Raw genomic sequence first — 20915 nt, 5'->3', positions numbered from 1 at the left:
GTCAGATTTGTGTCCATTAATTCTTAGTCTCTAAGGTGCCACAAGTACTCCTGTTCTTCTTTTTCCTTTTGTTTGTTTTAAACCTGCTGCCTAGGCGTTTAATTGTGTGACCCCTAGTTCTTGTGTTATGTGAAGGGGTAAATAACTTCCTTATTCACGTTCTCCACACCATTCATGATTTCATGGATCTCTATCATATCCCCTCTTAGTAGTGTGACCAGGTGTCTGGTTTTCGACCTGACTACCTGGTCAAAAAGGGACCCTGGCGGCTCCGGTCAGCACTGCTGACCGGGCCATTAAAAGCCTGATCGGCGGTGCTGGGGGGCTAAGACAGGCTAGTCCCTACCTGTCCTGGGGCACCACGCTGTGCCCCGGAAGTGGCCAGCAGGTCCAGCTCCTAGGCGGGGGGGGGGGGGGGGGGCACGGGGCTCCACGTGCTGCCTGAGCACTGGCTCTGCACTCCCATTGGCTGGTTCCCAACCAATGGGAGCTGGGGGGGCAGCGCCTGCAGGTGAGAGCAGCGCGTACCACGGAGCCTCCTGCCCCCCTCCCCGCCTAGGAGCCGGACCTGCTGGCCACTTCTGGGTCACAGCATGGAGCCCCAGGACAGGCAGGCAGTCTGCCTTAGCCCCACTGTGCCGCTGACTGGGAGCCACCCGCGGTAAGCCCGCACTCCCACCCCAAGCCCCAACCCCAGCCCTGAGCCCCCCCAAACCCAGAGCCCCTTCCTGCACCCTAGAGCCCTCACCCCCTGCACCCCAACCTCCTGTCCCAGCCCAGAGCCCCCTCAAACACCCTGAACCCCTCATCCCTGGCTCCACCCCAGAGCCCTCACCCCCTCCTACAACCTAACCCCCTGCCCCAGCCCAGTAAAAGTGAGTGAGGGTGGGGGAGAGCGAGCCACCGAGGGAGGGGGAATGTAGTGAGTGGGTTCAGGGCCTCGGGGGAATGGGCGGGGCTAGGGTGTTCGGTTTTGTGCCATTAGAAAGTCGGCAGCCCTACCTCTTAGTCACCTCTTCTCCAGACTGAACATCATGGCCTCCCTCTGACCACATCTTAGTTATTGCTTGGCCAAGCTGTACTGTTTGAATCCTGTTAAAACTTCCCAGGTCACTCCCTCCCTTGGGCAGGGTTCTGGATCATCTCTCCCTAGCTGCATCTCTGCAGTTGAGGGGGCATGCCTTCCACCTCACTGTAGTATCAGAATACCTAGTAACTAGTTCCAATTTTCAAGTTGCGCCCCAGAATGGTTGTTTCCTGCCAGCATTTCCTTCCAATCTGCATGCGTGGAGATGTGCTTTCATAACGTGGCTCTCTGGAGTATAGTCTTGGCTGTGGGACAGAAGTTCCTGGAGTAAGAAAGCTGAGCTGCTTCGGGATGTTCTACCTCCCAATTACAATAGGAACATTAATTCATGAGGATAGCCAGAAGAGTGTCTTTCTCTGCCTTTGTCTCTGAACCTGGTGCAGAGCTGCTGCCTAAAGGACCCAGCCAGGCCCACACAGATGTTACATGGTGTTAAATCATTTCCAATGGGGCTGGTTCAGCAGCAGTGAGATTTGCTGACTGGCTGTCTGGGTGCTGAAGACCAGGATGCATTTAATACGTTTCCTCTTCCCGGTAACTGCTCTGCTTCTGTAGTTTCAGCCTGTAATAATAGTTCCATGCTTCAAGGGAATTCCCCTTCTCATAGCTGTGCAGTTCCTTCAGGCTTGGCATTCTCTGCCTATCATTTGTGGATGTTCACTTTACAACTCTCCACTTAGTGACCAGAGCCAACACCTGTCCCTGCACTGCCCTCCCCTCTATAGACTCCTGCCCCACAAGTGTAATGTGCACAGTGTTAGACCCACCTCACAGCTGCTCCAGCCCGAGAGCATACAGCATTTTCCCCAAGTGAATGCAAACTGACTACAGAATTAAAAACGAATGGTAGCTTAGGTACAAGTGATGATGACTTGGTCACATTTATAATGTGCGAGTGGAGTAAAGTCCAGAGCAGTAATATATATATATACACACACACTTGGTGCTTTAATAGGGCCAACTTCATAAAGCTAAAAACAATGATGAGTCAAAACAGCCAGGAGGAAGAATTTAATCGGAAAAATTGTAACGATAATTGGGAATCATTTAAGAATGCTTACTAGATGTCCAAAAAGCCACCATTCCACAGTTGAGGAAGAAGGTCATACTGGTTAAAACACTGACTTGGCTTAGTGGAGTAATGAAAGCAGCTATACAAAATGAAATGTAACAAATGGAAAAAAGGGGACATTGATAGTAATAAATATAAATCAGGAGTTAGGAATTGTAGAAAGCCAACATAAGAACGACCATACTGGGTCAGACCAAAAGGTTCATCTAGCCCAGTACCCTGTCTTCCGACAGTGGCCAATGCCAGGTGCCCCAGAGGGAATGAACAGAACAGGTAAGCATCAAGTGATCCATCCCCCGTTGCCCATTCCCAACTTCTGGCAAACAGAGGCTAGGGACACCATCCTTGCCCATCCCGGCTATTAGCCATTGATGGAGCTATCCTCCATGAACGTACCTAGTTCTTTTTTGAACCCTGTTATAGTCTTGGCCTTCACAACATCCTGTGGCAAGGAGTTCCACAGTTTGACTGTGCAGTGCTTGAAGGAATACTTCCTTTTGTTGGTTTTAATCTGCTGCTTGTTGGGTGACCCCTAGTTCCTTTGTTATGAGATGGCACAAATAACATTTCCTTATTTACTTTCTCCACACCATTCATGATTGTATAGACCTCTATCATATCCCCTCTTAGTCATCTCTTTCCAAGCTGAAAAGTCCCAGTCTTAGTAATCTCTCCTCATATGGCAGCCGTTCCACACCCCTAATAATTTTTGTTGCCCTTTTCTGAACCTTTTCCAAGTCCAATATATCTTTTTTGAGATAGGGCGACCATAGCTGCACACCGTATTCAAGATGTGGGTGAACCATAGATTTATATAGAGGCAATATGATATTTTCTGTCTTGTTATCTGTCTCCCTTTCTTAATGATTCCCAACATTCTGTTCCCTTTTTTGACTGCCGCTGCACATTGAGTGGTTGTTTTCAGAGAACTATCCACAATGACTCCAAGATCTCTTTCTTGAGTGGCAACAGCTAATTTAGATCCCATCATTTTATATTGTGACAAAGTTCCTCCTCTATCTTGGTGGGTTCTGCGCTTCTTGGCAGATTTTCTTGCCTCAGAGATTCACCATGTGGTTTGGGGAACAGCCCAGAGACCTTCCCCTCTGGAAGACTCCTGTACCCCACTGGTCTGGGTCTGTCACAATATGTATAGTTGGGATTATGTTTTCTTATGTGCATTACCTTGCATTTATCAACATTGAATTTCATCTGCCATTTTGTTGCCCAGTCACCCAGTTTTGTGAGATCCTTTTGTAGTTCTTCACAGTCTGCCTGGGACTTTAACTATCTTGAGTAGTTTTGTATCGTCTGCAAATTTTGCCACCTCACTGTTTACCCCTTTTTCCACATCATTTATGAATATGTTGAATAGGACTGGTGCCAGAACAGACCCCTGGGGGACACCGCTAATTACCTTTCTCCATTCTGAAAACTGACCATTTATTCCTACCCTTTGTTTCCTATCTTTTAACCAGTTACCAGTCCATGAGAGAATCTTCCTTCTTATCCCATGACAGCTTACTCTGCATAAGAGCCTTTGGTGAGGGACCTTGTCAAAGGCTTTCTGAAAACCTTAGTACACTATATCCACTGGATCCCCCTTGTTCACCTGCTTGTTGACCCCCTCAAAGAATTCTAGTAGATTGGTGAGGCATGATTTCCCTTTACAAAAACCATGTTGCCTCTTCCCCAACAAATTATGTTCATCTATATGTCTGACAATTTATTATAGTTTCAGCCACTTTGCCTGGTACTGAAGTCAGGCTTACAGGCCTGTAATTGCCAGGATCACCTCTGGAGTCCTTTTTAAAAATTGGCATCACATTAGCTATCCTCCAGTCACTTGGTACAGAAGCTGATTTAAATTATAGGTTGCAGACTACAGTTTGTAGTTCTGCAATTTCATATTTAAGTTCCTTCACATCTTGGGTGATACCATCTGGTCCTGGTGACTTATTACTGTTTAGTTGATCAGTTTGTTCCAAAACCTCCTCTAATGACACCTCAACCTGGGACAGTTCCTCAGATTTGTCACCTAAAAAGAATGGCTCAGGTTTGGGAATCTCCCTCACATCCTCAACCGTGAAGACTGATGCAAAGAATTCATTTAGTTTCTCTGCAATGGCCTTATTGTCCTTGAGTGCCTCTTTAGCATCTCGATTGTCCAGTGGCCCCACTGGTTGTTTAGCAGGCTTCCTTCTTCTGATGTACTTAAAAAAAATTGCTATTATTTTTTTAGTCTTTGGCTAGTTGTTCTTCAAAATCTTTTTTAGCCCAATTATATTGTTACACTTCATTTGCCAGAGTTTATGCTCCTTTCTATTTTCCTCATTAGAATTTAACTTCCACTTTTTAAAGGATGCCTTTTTGTCTCTCACTGCTTCTTTGACTTTTTTGGTTAGCCATGGTGGCACTTTTTTGGTTCTCCTACTATGTTTTTTTAATTTGGGGTATACAAGGGACACATGGAGAAATCTATGGCCAGCAGAGTTAAGGACAATGAGTTTTAAAAAAATATATTAGGAACAAAAAAAATCCTGACAATAGTACTGGCCCATTACTAGATGGAAATGGTAGCAGGAACAGTGGAAGCTTCCTAAAAGTGGGGTGGCCACTGACACCCAAACCATGGCCCTGCCCCCCCATGCCACCCCTTTCCCCAAGGCCCCACCCCCCGCTCACTCTTCTCTGCCCCATTTCCCATATCATTCGCCCTTACAGCCAGTAAAAAGTGTGGGGGGGGCATGGCCCCCTCTGTTCTGGTGCCCCTGAATGGTAGAATTATCAACAATTCAGAAGAGCAGAAGCATTCAATAAATATTTTTGTTCTGTATTTGGGGGAAAAACAGATGAGATAGTCTCATCATATGGTGATACACTATTTCCATTCCACTAGTATATCTGGAGGAAGTTAAATAGAATCTACTAAAATTCCTACTATCTCTGTCTTTCTTGTTCCTTCTGAACTGGAATCTCTCAATTTCAGTTCTGTTCCTGGCACTCCGACGACAACACAACTGTGCTGCAGGGGTCCCTACCAACTGGCTTCCCACTTACTGTCCCTTCTGTTCAGGGGCGGCGCCAGGCACCAGCGCAGCAAGCATGTGCCTGGGGCGGCAAGCGGTGGGGGGCAGCGTGACGGTCGCTGTGAGGGCGGCAATTCGGCGGGGCGCAGGACCAGCAGATCACCCACAGAAACGCTGCCGAAACCGCGTGACCAGCAGACTGCCCGCAGGCGTGCCGCCGAAGGCCACCTGACTGCTGTGCTTGGGGCGGCAAAAAACATAGAGCCGCCCCTGCTTCTGTTCTAATGCCAATTGCTGCTTTCCCTTGCTCGCTACTGGACTCCTTCTCCCACATCACTGGGCCTCCTCCCTCAAGACTCCACCAGCCGTTTCTGAGTTACCTGTTGGGCCCGCTCACAGCAGTGCTGGGATGGAAGGGGAAGCTGTCCCCCCCCTAAAAAAAACCTCCCTGAGCTCCCACTGCTCTAGAATCTTTGAAGTTCTCCACACCCCCCACACAACGAGCAGCTGTTTTGGTCTCCCCCTTTAAAAAATAATAACCCCCCACATTCTAAACACCACGAGGCTGCTCCGAAGCACCCAGCTTGTGCTGCTCCCAGTGGTCTTTTGGCCCAACAGCTTCCCTCTGTGTTGGGCTTTACACCAGCGTGATGCTGTGGGCAAAAGAGCTAATGTGATCCTGGGATTCATAACCAGGGAAACCTAGAGTAGGAGTAGAGAGTTGTTTGCAGTGTTGTTGTAGCCATGTTGGTCCCAAGATACGAGACAAGGTGGGTGAGGTACTATCTTTTATTGGACTAGCTTCTGTTGGTGAAACTGACAAGCTTTTGAGCTCTACAGAGCTCTTCTGAGGAGTTATTTTACCTCTATATTTGACCACTGCTAGAATAATGTGTCCAGTTCTGGTGCCCACAATTCAAGAAGGATGTGGATAAATTTGAGAGGGTTCAGAGAAGAGCCACGAGAATGATTAAAGGATTAGAAAACACTTAGAAAACATTATCGTGAGAGACTCAAGGAGCTCGATCTATTTAGCTTAACAAAGAGAAGGTTAAGGGGTGACAATTATAGTCTACAAGTATCTACAGGGGGAACAAATATTTAATAATGGTCTCTTCAACCTTGCAGAGAAAGGTCTAATACAATCCAGTGACTGGAAGTTGAAGCTAGACAAATTCAGTCTGGAAATAAAGCATACATTTTTAACAGTGAGAGTTATTAACTATTGGAACAATTTATGAAGGGCCATGGTGGATTCTGCATCGCTGACCATTTTAAAATCAAGATTGGATGTTTTTCTAAAAGATCTTCTCTAGCAATTACATTGGGGAAGGTCTCTGGCCAGTGTGATACAGGAGGTCAGACTAGATGATCACAGTGGTCCTTGGAATCTATGAATCTAAGTGATGGAGAATCCACAACATCCCTTGGAAAGCCACTCCAATGCTGAATGACACTTGCTGTTAAAAGTCTGCATCTGAATTCCAGTTTCCCTTTTTCTGGGATTCTGATGAGAAGAGGATGAGGTACATCTCTCTTCTGGGGATGAGCATGTGCAGAAGTGTTACGCCTCAGCTCAGTGCACCACTGACCATGCAGGAGCCAAGGCCAAGCTACTGCAGACAGGCCCCTATGCTCAGTACTCTGCTCCACAGCCCCCCCCCCCGAAGAGACCAGGACTTGGCCAGAGGGACAGCTCACAATCTGTGTCCAATGCTGCAATCTAACTCTGTGCTGCGCCCTAGTGGGCAAGAGCATGAACAACAGGAATTAAAATTAGAGAATAATAATACCGTTTGTCAAACCCGTTCCATCCAAGGATATTTCCAAGCATTCATTAATTCAGCCTCACAGCCCCGCTGCTGGGAGCTGGGTCCTTGTTATTAGTCTTCCTTTTGCAGCTGGAGAAAAGGAGACAAACTGTCTGCACAGGGGCTGCTTTGCTCAAGTTACGAGCCATTGCCACCACTTGTTCAAACCCAGTGGTGGAAGCACCAGAGCAGACAGGACTCCACACAACTACAAGCATTTTGAGCACCTTGTTGTCTAATGCAGATCAGAGCAGGTCTCTGTGACCTGGCCCCTGAAAATTGCTGGAGCTGCATTAGAGATCCCACCACAGACTGAGCCAGTCTGTGCAAAGGGAAAGGGGGTTGGTGTAGGCAAGGCCATAGGGAGGAAGTAACCGGACCCAGGTTCTGCAGTAAGAGTCTGAACCCCGGAGTTCCTAGCTCCCATCTGTCTCTGAGCACTGTGCAGGCTGGGCCTGACTCAGGAGTCACTGCCCTGACATCAGCAGGGTCACGCTGCTCGGGAGGGTCACCTCTGAGCATGCACAATTCACTGCACGAGTGTAATGCACAACTATCAACGCTCCCAACGTTAACTCAAACCCATCCAGTGGAGGTGACCAGCCCCACCCAGGGGCACCCCTCAGGCCAGACCTCCGTTTCCAAGGTCTACACTACAGAGCTAGATTGATGTATGGCAGCTTACGTCTACCTAACTCTGTCAGCATCTGCACTACAATGCTCTTCCCAACAGTGTCAGTCACCCACTACACCGACCTAACAACTCCACCTCCACGAGAGGCGCAGCGCTGAGATCAATGCCATTAGCGCAGCGCTGTGTCTGCGCAGACCCTGTGTTACCTACATCGCCTGCTGGCCATCAGCCCCATGGCAGCCCACTCCCCACAGTACCCCTGCGGAGAGAGGCTGGGGCTGGCGTAGCCAGAACTCCCCCCACACACTGCCAGTGCTCCTGCTCTGCTCCCTGCAGAGCCCCCTGCTGGGAAAGGCCAGGCTGGAGTAGCCGGGAGCTCCGCCCCCCACAACCAGCGCTCCTGCCCCGCTCCCCACAGCGCCCCCTGCTGGGAGAGGCTGGGGCTGGCATAGCCGGGCATTCCCCCCACTGCCAGCGCTCTTGCCCCGCTCCCTGCTGGGAAGGGCCGGGCTGGAATAGCCAGGAGCTCCGCCCCCACAACCAGCGCTTCTGCCCCCCTCCCCACAGCACCCCCTGCTGGGAGAAGCTGGGGCTGGCGTAGCCAGGAGCTCTGCCCCCCCACAACCAGCACTACTGCCCTGTTCCCCACAGCGCCCCCTGCTGGGAGAGGCTGGGACTGGAGTAGCCAGGAGCTCTGCCCCCCCACAACCAGCGCTTCTGCCCCCCTCCCCACAGCACCCCCTGCTGGGAGAGGCTGGGACTGGAGTAGCCAGGAGCTCTGCCCCCCCACAACCAGCACTACTGCCCTGTTCCCCACAGCGCCCCCTGCTGGGAGAGGCCAGGGCTGGAGTTGCCGGTAGCTCCCCCCAAAGCCAGTGCTCTTGCCCCGCTCCCCACAGTGCCCCCTGCTGGGGGATGCCAGACATTGGTTAAAGTAGTCTGAAAAAAAGTGAGGGTTCTAAGATTTCCCCTCCATCAACTCTGCCTCCATGTCCCTCACCTCTGCTCCTCCATGGGGCTGCAGCAGGGTCCCCTGTGCCCATTCCCAGAGCAGGTGTTACAGGGAGGAGGAGGGGACAGGTGTGTCCAGAGCAGCTGGGCTCTCCCTGCTCCCTCCTCCCCTCCTATGAGAACAGTCTCATCTTCAGAGGGGCCAGAGAGCTCTGCCTGCCTCCTACCGCAGCCCGGCTTACATTCCGGGGGGGGGGGGGCAGGCTCTGGGGAAAGCAGCCAGCCAGAGGGGTTCCCCCATCAGACAGGCGCTCATGCCAAGTGGTTACAGCAGGAGTCGGTAGCCAGGAACAGAAGCCTCGGGTCAGGTCCAGAGTCAGAAATCAGCAGAACCAGGTGACCTGAAGCTGGGCAAGGCAGGGGCAGGAGCTGCTGCAGCCACGGGCCAATGCTTTGAGCAGCCCCCCAACTGCGCTGGTGCTGGGCTTGAGAGCGGCCTGCTGACTCCTGCTCTCTCTCCGGCAGGGTAGCTAATCAGGCAGCCTGCCACAGGCCAGCTGCACTCCTAGGTGGCCCAGACCCTGTCTGTGCCGCAGGCCCCGCTTCCTGACAGGCGAAACGTGGCCCCCCCCAGGGACCTGCCTGGAGTTGTAGAAAACTTGATTTGCCAGGCCTAGGACACTTTCAGCCCTGGGGCCAGGACTGGGGTACCCAGGAGTATCATTCTCCTCCCCCAGCAGCCAGCACTCCTGACCCACTCCCTGCAGCACCCCCAGCTAGGAGATACTGGGACTAGAATAGTTGGGAGCTCCCCCACAGCCAGCGCTCCTGCCCCCCTGCCTACAGTGGCCCCTGCTGGGAGGGGCTGAGACTGGAATACCCAGGCACTCCCTCCCCCTGGAGCCAGCACTCCTCCCCCACTGCCTGGGGCTGGGCATGATAGGCTACAGGGCTGGTGCTTATGGAGCCCAGTGTTTGCAGCATGTCCGAACTTGCTGTTTCCATGGTGAGGTAGGTTTGTGAGCCCTGCCTCTCCTCCATGGCAGAGAGCAAAGGGCTCAGTGCAGCAGAACCCAGCTCCAGCACTTCCTCCTCTCTGCCAGCGGCTGCCTTTCCCAGAGCTGGTAAGTTCTCAGCTTCAGAGAACTGGCTTTGTAGGGAAGGAGACAGGGGACATGGAAGGATGAGAGGGGACCAGTGGGCGGGGGGAAATGCAGGAGAAGCACAGTGGTCCAGGTTGAAGAGACCTGTTAGTTTATTGTATTGACAGCATTTCCACAGCACTCATCTCTGGGGCATCTGGGAGTTAGCCGCATCCACCTAGAGGCCCGGCCAAGCATGGCCCCCACAGGACATTTTCTAGTGTCCAGTCCAGTGCTTGGGAAACACAGACACAGCCTAATAGACTCATAGACGTTAAGGTCAGAAGGGACCATTATGATCGTCTAGTCTGACCTCCTGCACAATGCAGGCCACAGAATCTCACCCACCCACTCCTGTAACAAACCCCTAACCTATGTCTGAGCTATTGAAGTCCTCAAATTGTGGTTTAAAGACTTCAAGGTGCAGAGAGTCCTCCAGCAAGCAACCCATGCCCCACGCTGCAGAGGAAAGCGAAAAAACCCCCAGGGCCTCTGCCAATCTGCTCTAGTTCCTTCCCAACCCCAAATATGGCAATCAGCTAAACCCTGAGCATGTGGGCAAGACTCACAAACCAGACACCCAGGAAAGAATTCTCTGTAGTAACTCAGATCCCATCCCATCTAACATCCCATCACAGGCCATTGGGCATATTTACCGCTAATAGTCAAAGATCAATTAATTGCCAAAATGAGGCTATCCCATCATACCATCCCCTCCATAAACTTATCAAGCTCAGTCTTGAAGCCAGATATGTCTTTTGCCCCCACTGCTCCCCTTGGAAGTCTATTCCAGAATGTCACTCCTCTGATGGTTAGAAACCTTTGTCTAATTTCAAGTCTAAACTTCCTGATGGCCAGTTTGTATCCATTTGTTCTTGTGTCCACATTGGTACAGAGCTTAAATAATTCCTCTCCCTCCCTGGTATTTATCCCTCTGATATAGAATGCAGCTCACCCTCAGAATGCAGTTCCCGATATTCATTTCACGACAGCTCCCACCCCAGCCAGCCTCTCCCCACTTGGGCTTCACGCCCTTCCCAGATGTGCAGCCTGTCTTCACACCCTCCCAAGCCCCAGTGGCACATTCCAAGATAGAGGAGGAATCCCCCCACCCCTGCTCTGCGCTTGGCTCTTCTCACCACTCCCAGGCCCAGACGTTCCAGGCACTTTTGATGATCAAGGACCCAGAATTTAACCTCATTCCAGATGCAGCCCACCAGCACTGTGACCTCTGGGCTCTCTGAGGTGATGGTGCCTTTGTGCATTCAGACCTATACTGCCCAGACCTTGCAGCTATACCCCATTGCACATCTACATCTAATTCTATCCTCAACTGCCTGCTTGTTCTCTCAGCCATTCCTGCTCCCCAGTGACCCTGGGGAATGGATTAGGGTTTGGGTACTTTCCCCCCAGATTTATTAGCTGAATCTTTCTTGATGTCCCTCAGCTCCTCTCTTGGTGGCCATCACTAGTGTCTGAGCCCCTTCCTGACCAGAATTCTGGTCTCCAGCACCCTTTGTTCCCCGGCACTCACAGCTCCTCCCAGTTTAATTTAATCTGAAGTGTCAGGTGAGGGTAGTTTACTCCTACTCCCACCAGCTCATTAGTGAAATCAGCTCAGACAATACTGATCGTTCTGGACCCAGCAGAGAAGGAGATTGACCCAGACACAGCTGACAAGCCCAGCTGTGTGCTGTGATTGCTTGACTCTTCTTGCAACACAAGGAAGCCAACAGGAAAGGGAGGCTTTGAATTGGGGAAGGGAAGTGCTCAAACATTTAAAGGGACAGGGCATCACACACGCAACCTTTTCCACAACCCACCCTCTGCACACACTACAGACACCTAGATCTTTGATAAATGGCTACAGGATGCATTCCACAGATGTGGAATTGCCACCGAATTCCCCTCTGCTGCAGAACAGTGGTCCAGCATCTATTCTTTCATTTAAAAGAATGGCATTTCTAGTCTGTGTGCACACAAAAAGACATTGAAACATAAGCAGTGTAACTGATGCAGTCTTCAGAGAAAGACCAGTGACCTGCCCTAGGGTGACCAGATGTCCAGATTTTATAGGGACAGTCCCTATATTTGGGGCTTTTTCTTATATAGGCTCCTATTACCCCCCACTCTCTGTCCCAATTTTTGATACTTGCTGTTGGATCACCCTTCCTGCCCCATTCATCTCAATAGCATGTTAGGCTGAACCATAATGAGAACAATGAAAGTGTCAGTATAGTCAACAGCTTATCCCTTTAAGAAGGAACACCTCGTTAATGCGCTTACCCCATCATCTCAAACTGTCCCTGTACCTCAAAACCCTGCTGCTCCCAACCCAGCTGGAAAAACCCTCTCCTGTCCCTGCCAGATATTTCTGCATTCTCAAGACAACATTCTGCAGCCATTTGAAAAACTGAAAATTTATGGAAACGATCAGGTATTGTTGGCAGCAAAAAGGTCTGGGTTCAATTTTCCAGGGGTTCTTCCTAGAGGCTTCAATAACACTGGCTTAAGGGGGGGCTTTACTCACTGCTGGGATGACACCTCCACCTGGTGGCTCTGGGGAATAGCTCAAAGCCAAGGAAGGCCCCTTCCCTGGGTCACACAGCATCCCTCAGCCCCTCTCTCGGTTCAGGAGCTGCTGCGGCCTCTTCAGGACTCAACCGTCCAGCCAGGTCACTAAGTGGGCTCCACTTCCAGGGGAGACTTTGAAAGTCTGCCCTGGAAGTGGAGCCCTTCTATCCACGCAGCCAGCATCAGGCTGTCCTCACATCCACGGCCCTGAGCCTGTCACTCCAGCAGTCTTCCAGTTCGCTATCCCCAAACAGGCCCACTCTGCAGTGGCTGGTAGGGGAGCCCAGGCCCACACTCTGGTCTGGGTGCCAGGGCCCTGCAGTGAACAGTTCAGATCTGCATCTCCACCATTGTACTAGTCTCCTTCCTCATGGGCTGCTTCCTTCTCCCTCACTTTGGAGAAGCACGGCCTGTTCCCTCACAGGTGAGCCTTTGTCTAATTAGCTTCCTCCAGATCATCTCCCCTGTTTGTGTCCTAATTAGCTGCTAAGGCCCAGTGGGCCCCATTCAGCCCGCTCAGGGACAATGTGTGGAGTACACACCCTCAGACTGCTACTCACAGGGCAGGTCACCCCTCACATAGCTGAGCCCACAGGCCTTCCCTCTCCTGCTTTATATCACCTACCCAGAGGAGTAGGTCCCCTTCTCCAGCTCATCGACCCTGTTTGTGTCCTAATTAGCTGCTGAGGCCTAGTGGACCCCATTCAGCCCGCTCAGGACCAGTGTGGGGAGTGCACCTCATCGCAGCCAGTCTCCCCAAAAACCTGGGAAACTATCTATACCCCCAGGGCACCTTTGGGGGCAGTATTTCCTTACTCACAAGCACTGAGTCCAGGGATTTAAAACAAAGAGACATTTTAGGGGGAATAACAGGAGGGGCAACAGAATGAATGTGGGAAAAGCAGCAATTAATAAATTAGCAATATTAGGTAAACTCTCCATCCTACTGCAGGGCATCTGAACAATAATCCCAACCTGAGTCCTCTGGCACTTGTGCGTGGTCGATGTGTTCTGGCCAGTTCCCTCTACCCCAGCTCCCTTGCTCACAGATTGTTGGCCTGGGTTGGTGAAGATGAAGGAATATAACAGGGCAGTGCTCACGGGCTGCTTCAGGGGCTCTTCCACCTGTCCCATCGGGAGTGATTTCAGCTTCAATTGCTTACTAGGAAAGCCCACATTCCCATGCCTTAGTTAGGGTACTGCTCTCCCTATGGCTTCAGTCTAGCCCTGCCCCACCCAGCTGGCCACCCCCAGCCACACCCACACCAGCTTTGTACCTTTGTTTTGCAGCAGGCTTAGCTCCTCAGAAAACAAACAACAGCTGATCCCCCACAGATGCAGTAGCACCAGCCAGCTACTCTCACCCACTACTAAAAACCTCTTCACTTTCCCTCTTCTCTCTTGGCCCTTTCCAGGCTCCCTCTTACCCCAGTGGTTCTCAACCAGGAGTCTGGGCCCCCTGGGGTTCCCTAAGCAGCTTTCAGGGGGTCAACCAAGCAGGGCCATCCTTAGGGCACGTCTTCACTACCCGCCGGATCGGTGGGTAGCAATCGATCTATTGGGGATCGACTTATCGCGTCTAGTGAAGACGCAATAAAATTGATCCCCGATGGCTCTGCCGTCGACTCCGGAAATCCACCGCGGCAAGAGGCGGAAGTGGAGTCGACTTGCCGCCGTCCTCATAGCCAGGTAAGTCGACCTAAAATACGCAACTTCACGTAGCTGAAGTTGCGTATCTTAGGTCGACCCCCCCCCCCCGTAGTGTAGACCTAGCCTTCGAGTTGCTGGGGCCCAGGGCAGAAATTCAAAGCCCCACTGCCTGGGGCTGAAGCCCAGGGCCCTATCACCCAGGGCTGAAGCCAAAGCCTGAGCAAGGTAGCTTCCTGGGGGCCCCTGTGGCATAAGGCCCCAGGCAGTTACCCTGCTTGCTAACCCCTAACACCAGCCCAAGCTTTAATATGCAGAAAACCGGCTATTGTAGCACAGGAGAGGCCATGAAAATTTTATAGCATGTTGGGTGGGCCTCAGAAGGAAAATAGTTAAACACACCTGCCTTACCCAACTGTTCCTGACTACGGTCGTGGTCAGGGTGACCCAGGCCGCTTGGGGTCGATCTCTTGTCCCGTCATTTCCCAACAAGCTCAATAGCACTTTATTGCCCTGAAACTCCAAACTTAATTGTATTTTAAGCAGAATGTCCCAAACTGTGAAATAACTGAAATGCAAATGGGCCCTGGCCCAGTCTGTCATTTCCCCTGGCTCGCTAACAGCTGCCAGCAGAAAGCTCCCTCCCCCTGGAGCCCCTGCCCGCCTGGAGCTCACCTGCAGCTCTGGGCTGCGCTTCTCCCTGTTCACCAATAGATATCACTACCAAGCTGCCTACAGATTTAGGAGTGCAACTGTGGGATGTGGTTGCTTGGGGAGGAGGCTTAACAGCCCTGGGACTCACTTCTGGTTTATGTCTTATGTGCCTAAAAGCTCATGCTTCCGGGTTACAGCTAGCCACTTGCAGGAGTCAGGAAGGGATTTTCCCCCAGTGTATTCTGGGAGGGCTTTTTAATCTCCTTCCTTTGAAACCTCAGGGATGGCCAGGGCTAGACATGAGACACTGGATGGGGAGGGCCAGGGCTCTGGGGTGGCACCGAGCACTCTCTCTCAGGAGCGTGGCTGGCTGGCTCATGCTCAGCTTCTAACTGATCGCCCCATGTGGGGTCAGGAAGGAATTTCCACCAGGTCAGATTGGCAGGAACCTTCTGGTTTTTTCACCCTCCTCTGCAGTGTGCGGGTGCAGGTCATTTGCCAGGATTATCTGGGTGGATCTCGCCTAATCGTTTCCCTGACATTGCAGGGTCCTTGGTTCTGGTGTCCCTCAGTCCCTCCTGTTCTCTGCTTGGGACATGTAAAGTCTAGGCTCCTATGGGCTGCAATACTTTGGTCTAATTTCAGTTGTTAGGTTTAGTGTGCAGGTGCTGGGTGTGATCTGTGAGACACAGGAAGTCAGACTAGAATGATCTGCTGGTCCCTTCGGGCCTTTGCTCTAGGGCTCTCTAGGGGGTCAGGCCCCAGGACTAAGGGCTTACCAGTCAAATGTGTAATTGGATGTTGAAGTAGAGAAGACAAGGACTGGCTCTGGCCAAAGCCCATGTTCCTGTTTCATTGCATAAATACCTCACGTCTGCAGTTTAGCTCCGGTTGCCACTGAATTTCGAGTCTGCTGCACGAGAGCACAGACGCCTGAGGCCAGCATGCTGCAGCTGCGTTCCCGCACAGCACAGGTGAGCTGTGTCCTGAGGCCGGGCCCCGATTTCCGCAGCACATCAGCATCAATACCCAACGCCTTAAACACACGCGTCCGACACGCGCCCTGTGAACGCCTTAAACACACGCGTCCGACACGCGCCCTGTGAACGCCTTAAACACACGCGTCCGACACGCGCCCTGTGAACGCATTAAACACAGCCATGTTTTGCCAGCTCCTGCTTGCTCTGTAACAGGCAGGTGTGGGTTACACACCACTGCTGTTCTCACCTCCCATTCAGCGCGCAATGTGATCTGAAAAAATGGGTGTGTGTGTGTGTGTATGTGACTAGCACAGTCCCACATCTGCCCACCCCTATACCCCCCCAGCCAGGAATCAATCCTGTCCCCCAGACCCCACATTAATCCCCCCACACACCTCACCTCTGCTCCTCCTAGGGATCTCCACCCTGCTCTCCCAGTCTGGGGTGGGGGAGAGGGAGGCTGCAGCGGGGTCCTCTCTGCCCCTTCCCATCTGGGTGCTGTGGGGAGGGAGGGGCAGGAGCAGAGGGCCATCCTTCATTCTCACGGGAGGGGGGAGAGGGAGAGACTCTACCTGCTCCCTGCAGCAGACCCGGGGCAGTGAGTGGGGAAAGAAGCCATTCAGAAATAATCTTTTTGGTACAAGGTTTAAGTCTCCATCCTTTGCAGCAGTGGCCATCTCTCTTTCATGTCACCATTTAGGACTGCTGTGATTGAAACCCTGGTCCTGTGCTTCCAGACAGCTGTCATCTGCGTAGATAAAACGCCTGGCCATGGTGTTGGGAAGTCATTTGTGAAGAGGTTGAAAGGTGTCAGAGCTAGAACTGAGCCCTGAGGTAGACCCTTGTTTTGGGACCTTCACATGCTACTGTTTGTCCAAGTGAAGCTTGGAATCCGTGGCCTCTCGGCCGTAGCTCCATAGCCCTGAGAGCCCCCGGCAGCCGGCCCAGTGACAGTCTGTACAGCTGTAAGAGTTATGAATTCTGCTTGGCCTGGCCGCCAGGCTCGCGGTGGGGGTGAGTGCCAGCCCGTGATCACAGGTACTGCGGTTTGATCTGAAACTTGCCTGAGCTACACGCAAGAGATCAGCAGCAGTGGGGCACGTCGATGAAGGCTGAGTACATGCAGCTTAGCTAAGAGAGGGCGCAGCAACTTGCTCAGCGTCGATGGTCTCTCTCTCCCCGGTTTTGGCCAGGCTGTTTTGCTCTGCACCAGATCTTATGTATTTTATTTGCCTGGATAATGCTAGATAGAAAGATGGCTGTTGGCTAGCCTAGTGCTTCTCCCTCCCCAGGCTGCTGCTCAGTGCAAAGTACCCACTGACCAGCAGCTGCATCATGTATTTTCTCCAATGGTCCTTGCTACTCGCCCACCTTTCGGCTGCCCTCTAGCTGCAGTGGGATCTGTGGGGTTGGCTCTGGGGGCCAGAGTGGTGCATGCTCAGCTTATATTTCTCCACCTCCTTTCTGCCATCTCAGGTCACCCAGACCATCCATGGAAACCTTGTATTCTGCCCTCCAGGACGAGATCCGTGCCTTCGAGGCACAAGTGCAGAGCTGCCAGAAAGACTTTGACCTGCACACGCTTCACAACGTGCTGCTGCTGCTGCTCCCCGGGAGCGCGACCTGGGAGGTGAAAAGCCTGGAGCAGCTGGAAAAGCTTGTTGAGGGCAGGGACTGGCCATGCCAGGACACTGTGAAAATGACAGGCAGCGCTGAGAGTTGTGATGTCCCTGGCTACGTCGCCTGGCTTGGCTCCTACCTGGGGTACTTAAATGCTTTAAAAGAGACGTTTGATGCCAAGGTCGTGTTCCCTTTGTGTGAGCACCTGTATGTCCACGATGAGCTGTATGCCAGGGCTGAGTGCCGGTCTCCCGTGGGTTCCCGCAGCGGATCTGGTGCTGGGCACAGTGGGGAGAAGAGGCCCCACGCTGTGACCTCCATCGCAGATATCGCCAAGCAACTGTTTGCCGTCAGGAGGAAGTGGGCCTTGCTGCTCACCCGGGGAGTGATTGACGACCGAGTCTTCGGCCCCCAGAGCCTGTGCGCCCTGCGGGGCTTTGCCAACATTGGCCCCGTCGTGAAGGTTCTGAGGCTGGTCCCTGACATCTTTCACAAGAGCTTGGCCACGGCGGCGCTTGCCAGGCAGTGGCTCAGTCTCCACAGAAGCAGATACAGCGTCTTCCAGCTGCCACCAGAGCCGGGCCAGGAGAAGGGCGAGCGTAGAACTGGGCTGGCTCCTGGCACCTCTGAGCCCTGGAGGAATGGAGTGGCCATCAGCCTCCCTGAGTCTGCCAACGGCTGCAGCAGTTTCTCAGGCCAGTTACATCCCAGACCCAGGAGAAGCAGCAGCAGCTGCAGCTCCCACGATGGATGTGGCTGGCTGGGCAACATCAGTGCGACGCGAACCAAGCTGCGGGAGAGTCGCGAGGAGCTGATGGCCCTGCTCTGGCGAGTGGAACGTGCTGGAGTGCTGGAAACTCAGCTGCACGAGCTAACCCAGAGCATCTCCAGCCTGCAGCTGGAGCAGCAAGACACAAGGCGCAAGCTCGACGTTTTCCAGCAGAGACTGGAGCAGGCAGACTGGGACATGCCGCTGCTTAGCAGCCAGTGCCAGGCAACGCTCAGACAGCTGGAGGACCTGGGGCGGCACATGGAGCTGGAGGAGTATCGTAAGAGCATCTTGCAGAGCGACTGGCTGCTGGAGCTGGAGCTGAGACCATGTCTTCTTCGGCAGCTTGATGCAGTAAGAGGCTTAGCTGCTGTCACGGGTCGCGAATCTCATCCCTGAATGGTGTGTGGGTGACGCCACATTCTGGAGTGTCAGGTGTATTCCCCCCCACACACACAGTGAGGGTGTGGGCCTGTGTTTGTGGTGTGGGGGCCTCTGGGTGTCTGTGGGCCCGAGAGTGTGAGTGAGCGTGTGCGCACGAGAAGGGGCGTGGGGTGTCGGTGGGCCCGAGAGTGTGTGTGTGTGCGAGAAGGGGCGTGGGGTGTCTGTGGGCCCGAGAGTGTGAGTGAGCGTGTGCGCGCGAGAAGGGGCGTGGGGTGTCTGTGGGCCCGAGAGTGTGAGTGAGCGTGTGCGCGCGAGAAGGGGCGTGGGGTGTCTGTGGGCCCGAGAGTGTGAGTGTGTACGGGCGAGAAGGGGCGTGGGGTGTCGGTGGGCCTGAGACTGTGAGAGAGGGGGCCAGGGGTGTGTGTGGACCTGAGCCTCCGAGTGAGTGTATGTATGTGAGAGAGAGGCCCTGGGGTGTGTGTGCACGCACGCAAATCGATGAACATGGGCCTGTGGGTGCAAATGGCCATGTGGGGCCCGAGGAGGAGACTGCTAGCCAGGGTATGGATCTCAGGCCAGCTGAGAGACTGAGGGCAGCAGGAGGGAGTGGGGGCGGGGCCATCTAGTAGGAGAAAGGGGCTCCCACAAGGGGCGGGCGAGGATTCTCAGGGCAGATGTGGCAGCCGGATTGGAATCCTGTAGGGCCCGACCCTGCTGTCAGTACAGGGGCCAGCGCACGGGTGACGCCTTCTCCTCTTCCCCAGTTGCAGCAGCGCTGCAGAGAGCTGGAGCAGTCGCTACAGGCCAGGGACCAGGCCGCACTACAGCATCTCCTGCCAGCAAGTAGGACGGACTCTGCTTCCCTCGGTGACTCCGGGCATTGCTCCACCGCGTCTCCCATGCCGACAAATAAAGGCTGAGTCCTGCCCTCGGGGAGGGACAATGGCAGGAGGGACTGGACCCCGTTTTGCTGCCTCTGTTAATTGACAGACTCCGTATGCATGTGTGTGCGTTGCTCAATGCACATGCGTGTCTGCCACACCACCCTCTCCTGGATGGAGTCTGACCTGCCTTCCAGGGGTGGGAGCCCTACAGCTGCTGCTGCCAGCGGCTCGCCGAGATTTGGGGGCACGTGTTTCAGGAACAGAAGTTAAACCTGGAAAGTGAGAGCAGGAGGGACTCAGCTCCCGCAGCTGTGACTGCAAGGACTAGCGGCACCTGCCCAGCAGAGTCAGGCCCCCCAGGCCAGCTCAGTGTCCTGAGGAACAAGGCCAAAAGCCTTGAGCCGCCAACATCCCCCCACCCCCAGCAGTGTATCACTCAATTGATCCTTCCCTGCAGCGTCCCTGTCGTCCCAACACTCAGCCCACCTGCCACCTAGGACCCGCACAGCGCCGGCCCTAGACTCTGCCGCCAGAGGGGGGCAGAAAATGCACCCAGGATGCTGGGTGATGCCGATGGTATTTCCAGGTAACCCATAGGGGTGTCTGTGCTGTGTCCCAGCTGAGCCCACAAGCGGTTCCAGTTCCCCAGGGACCAGCCTAGGGCTGGAGCTCTCCAAATTACATGCCATCAGCAAAGGCCTGGGCCAGCCCAGCCCTAGGGCCCCCATCCACAAGTTTAGCAGCAGCCCCCAGAGCTGGGCCCCCAGAGCGCCCTGCTAGGAATCTTTGCCCCCCTATTGCACTGTATCCATGGGGTCATGCCGCATGGAGGACGCCAGTTAGTAGCCCAAAATGGCATCCTCCATATACTTGGGCTTGCCACAGCCACCGCCACTGATGGAACGACCCCACTTGGGGCCACGACCCAGACTTTGGGAACTGCTCTGCTTGCCCTTTGTAACCTGGCTGATGCCCCACGTCTCAGGCCCAGCCTGGCCAGGCTGAGACTCGCACGTTTGTGGCGTTTACATCCTTGTCCTGGGCACTGAATTCTGCTGCATGAGTCTGGGGTAGATGGAGACTGGGCAGCCACTCCCATTACCCCCTGGGCCAGTCATTTCCGCTGTAGGCAAGATTCCCCTGTAACTCCAAGCAGTTCAGCGCCGTGGCAGAGATGCTGGTGATGGGAGAGCACGAGCAGCTGGCTTTTCATAGGTTTCCCCCCCCCCCAGCAAGGGTCGGGCCAGGCTCTACAAACAAGGGTAAAGCCAGAATATAAGAACAGCCGTACCGGGTCAGACCAAAGGTCCATCTAGCCCAGTATCCTGTCTACCAACAGTGGCCAATGCCAGGTTCACTCCCTCTGGGGTACCTAATAGGCAATGATCAAGTGATCTCTCTCCTGCCATCCATCTCCACCCTCTGACAAACAGAGGCTAGGGATACCATTCCTTACCCATCCTGGCTAATAGCCATCAATGGACTTAACCACCATGAATTTATCCAGTTCTTTTAAACGCTGTTATAGTCCTAGCCTTCACAACCTCCTCAGGTAAGGAGTTCCACAAGTTGACTGTGCACTGTGTGAAGAAGAACTTCCTTTTATTTGTTTTAAGCCTGCTGCCTCTTAATTTCATTTGGTGACCCCTAGTTCTTGTATTAGGCAGCGGAGGAGAA

At 53.3% G+C, this 20915-nt stretch overlaps 1 protein-coding gene across 4 annotated transcripts; it reads left to right on the top strand.

Annotated features, from left to right (window-relative positions):
• Nucleotides 1–9519: 9519 nt before the first annotated feature.
• Nucleotides 9520–20853, top strand: LOC112060689 (uncharacterized). Of its 4 annotated transcripts, none has more exons than XM_065561327.1 (5): nucleotides 9520–9708; nucleotides 15482–15575; nucleotides 16282–16415; nucleotides 17058–18324; nucleotides 19119–20853. In XM_065561327.1, the coding sequence occupies exons 4-5, from the start codon at nucleotides 17074–17076 to the stop codon at nucleotides 19272–19274; spliced, it is 1407 nt and encodes a 468-aa protein (XP_065417399.1). In that variant the 5' UTR covers nucleotides 9520–9708; nucleotides 15482–15575; nucleotides 16282–16415; nucleotides 17058–17073; the 3' UTR covers nucleotides 19275–20853. The 4 variants fall into 4 exon arrangements, with proteins under 4 accessions (XP_065417399.1, XP_023968053.2, XP_065417398.1 ...); XM_065561326.1 differs by lacking the exon at nucleotides 9520–9708 and adding an exon at nucleotides 11126–12163; XM_042842972.2 differs by lacking the exons at nucleotides 9520–9708; nucleotides 15482–15575 and adding an exon at nucleotides 11126–12163.
• The last annotated feature ends 62 nt before the right edge of the window (nucleotides 20854–20915 follow it).

This window comes from Chrysemys picta, chromosome 11, assembly GCF_011386835.1.
Source record: "Chrysemys picta bellii isolate R12L10 chromosome 11, ASM1138683v2, whole genome shotgun sequence".
Taxonomy (NCBI): domain Eukaryota; kingdom Metazoa; phylum Chordata; order Testudines; family Emydidae; genus Chrysemys; species Chrysemys picta.
Note: the sequence above shows the minus strand (reverse complement) of the source record. Positions and strands in the feature narration are given on the sequence as shown.

Excerpts from the sequence above, each read along its gene's own strand:
- LOC112060689 (XM_024112285.3), top strand. Across the intron at positions 18,325-19,118 it reads TTCTTCGGCAGCTTGATGCA|TTGCAGCAGCGCTGCAGAGA; the intron begins GTAAGAGGCTTA and ends CCTCTTCCCCAG.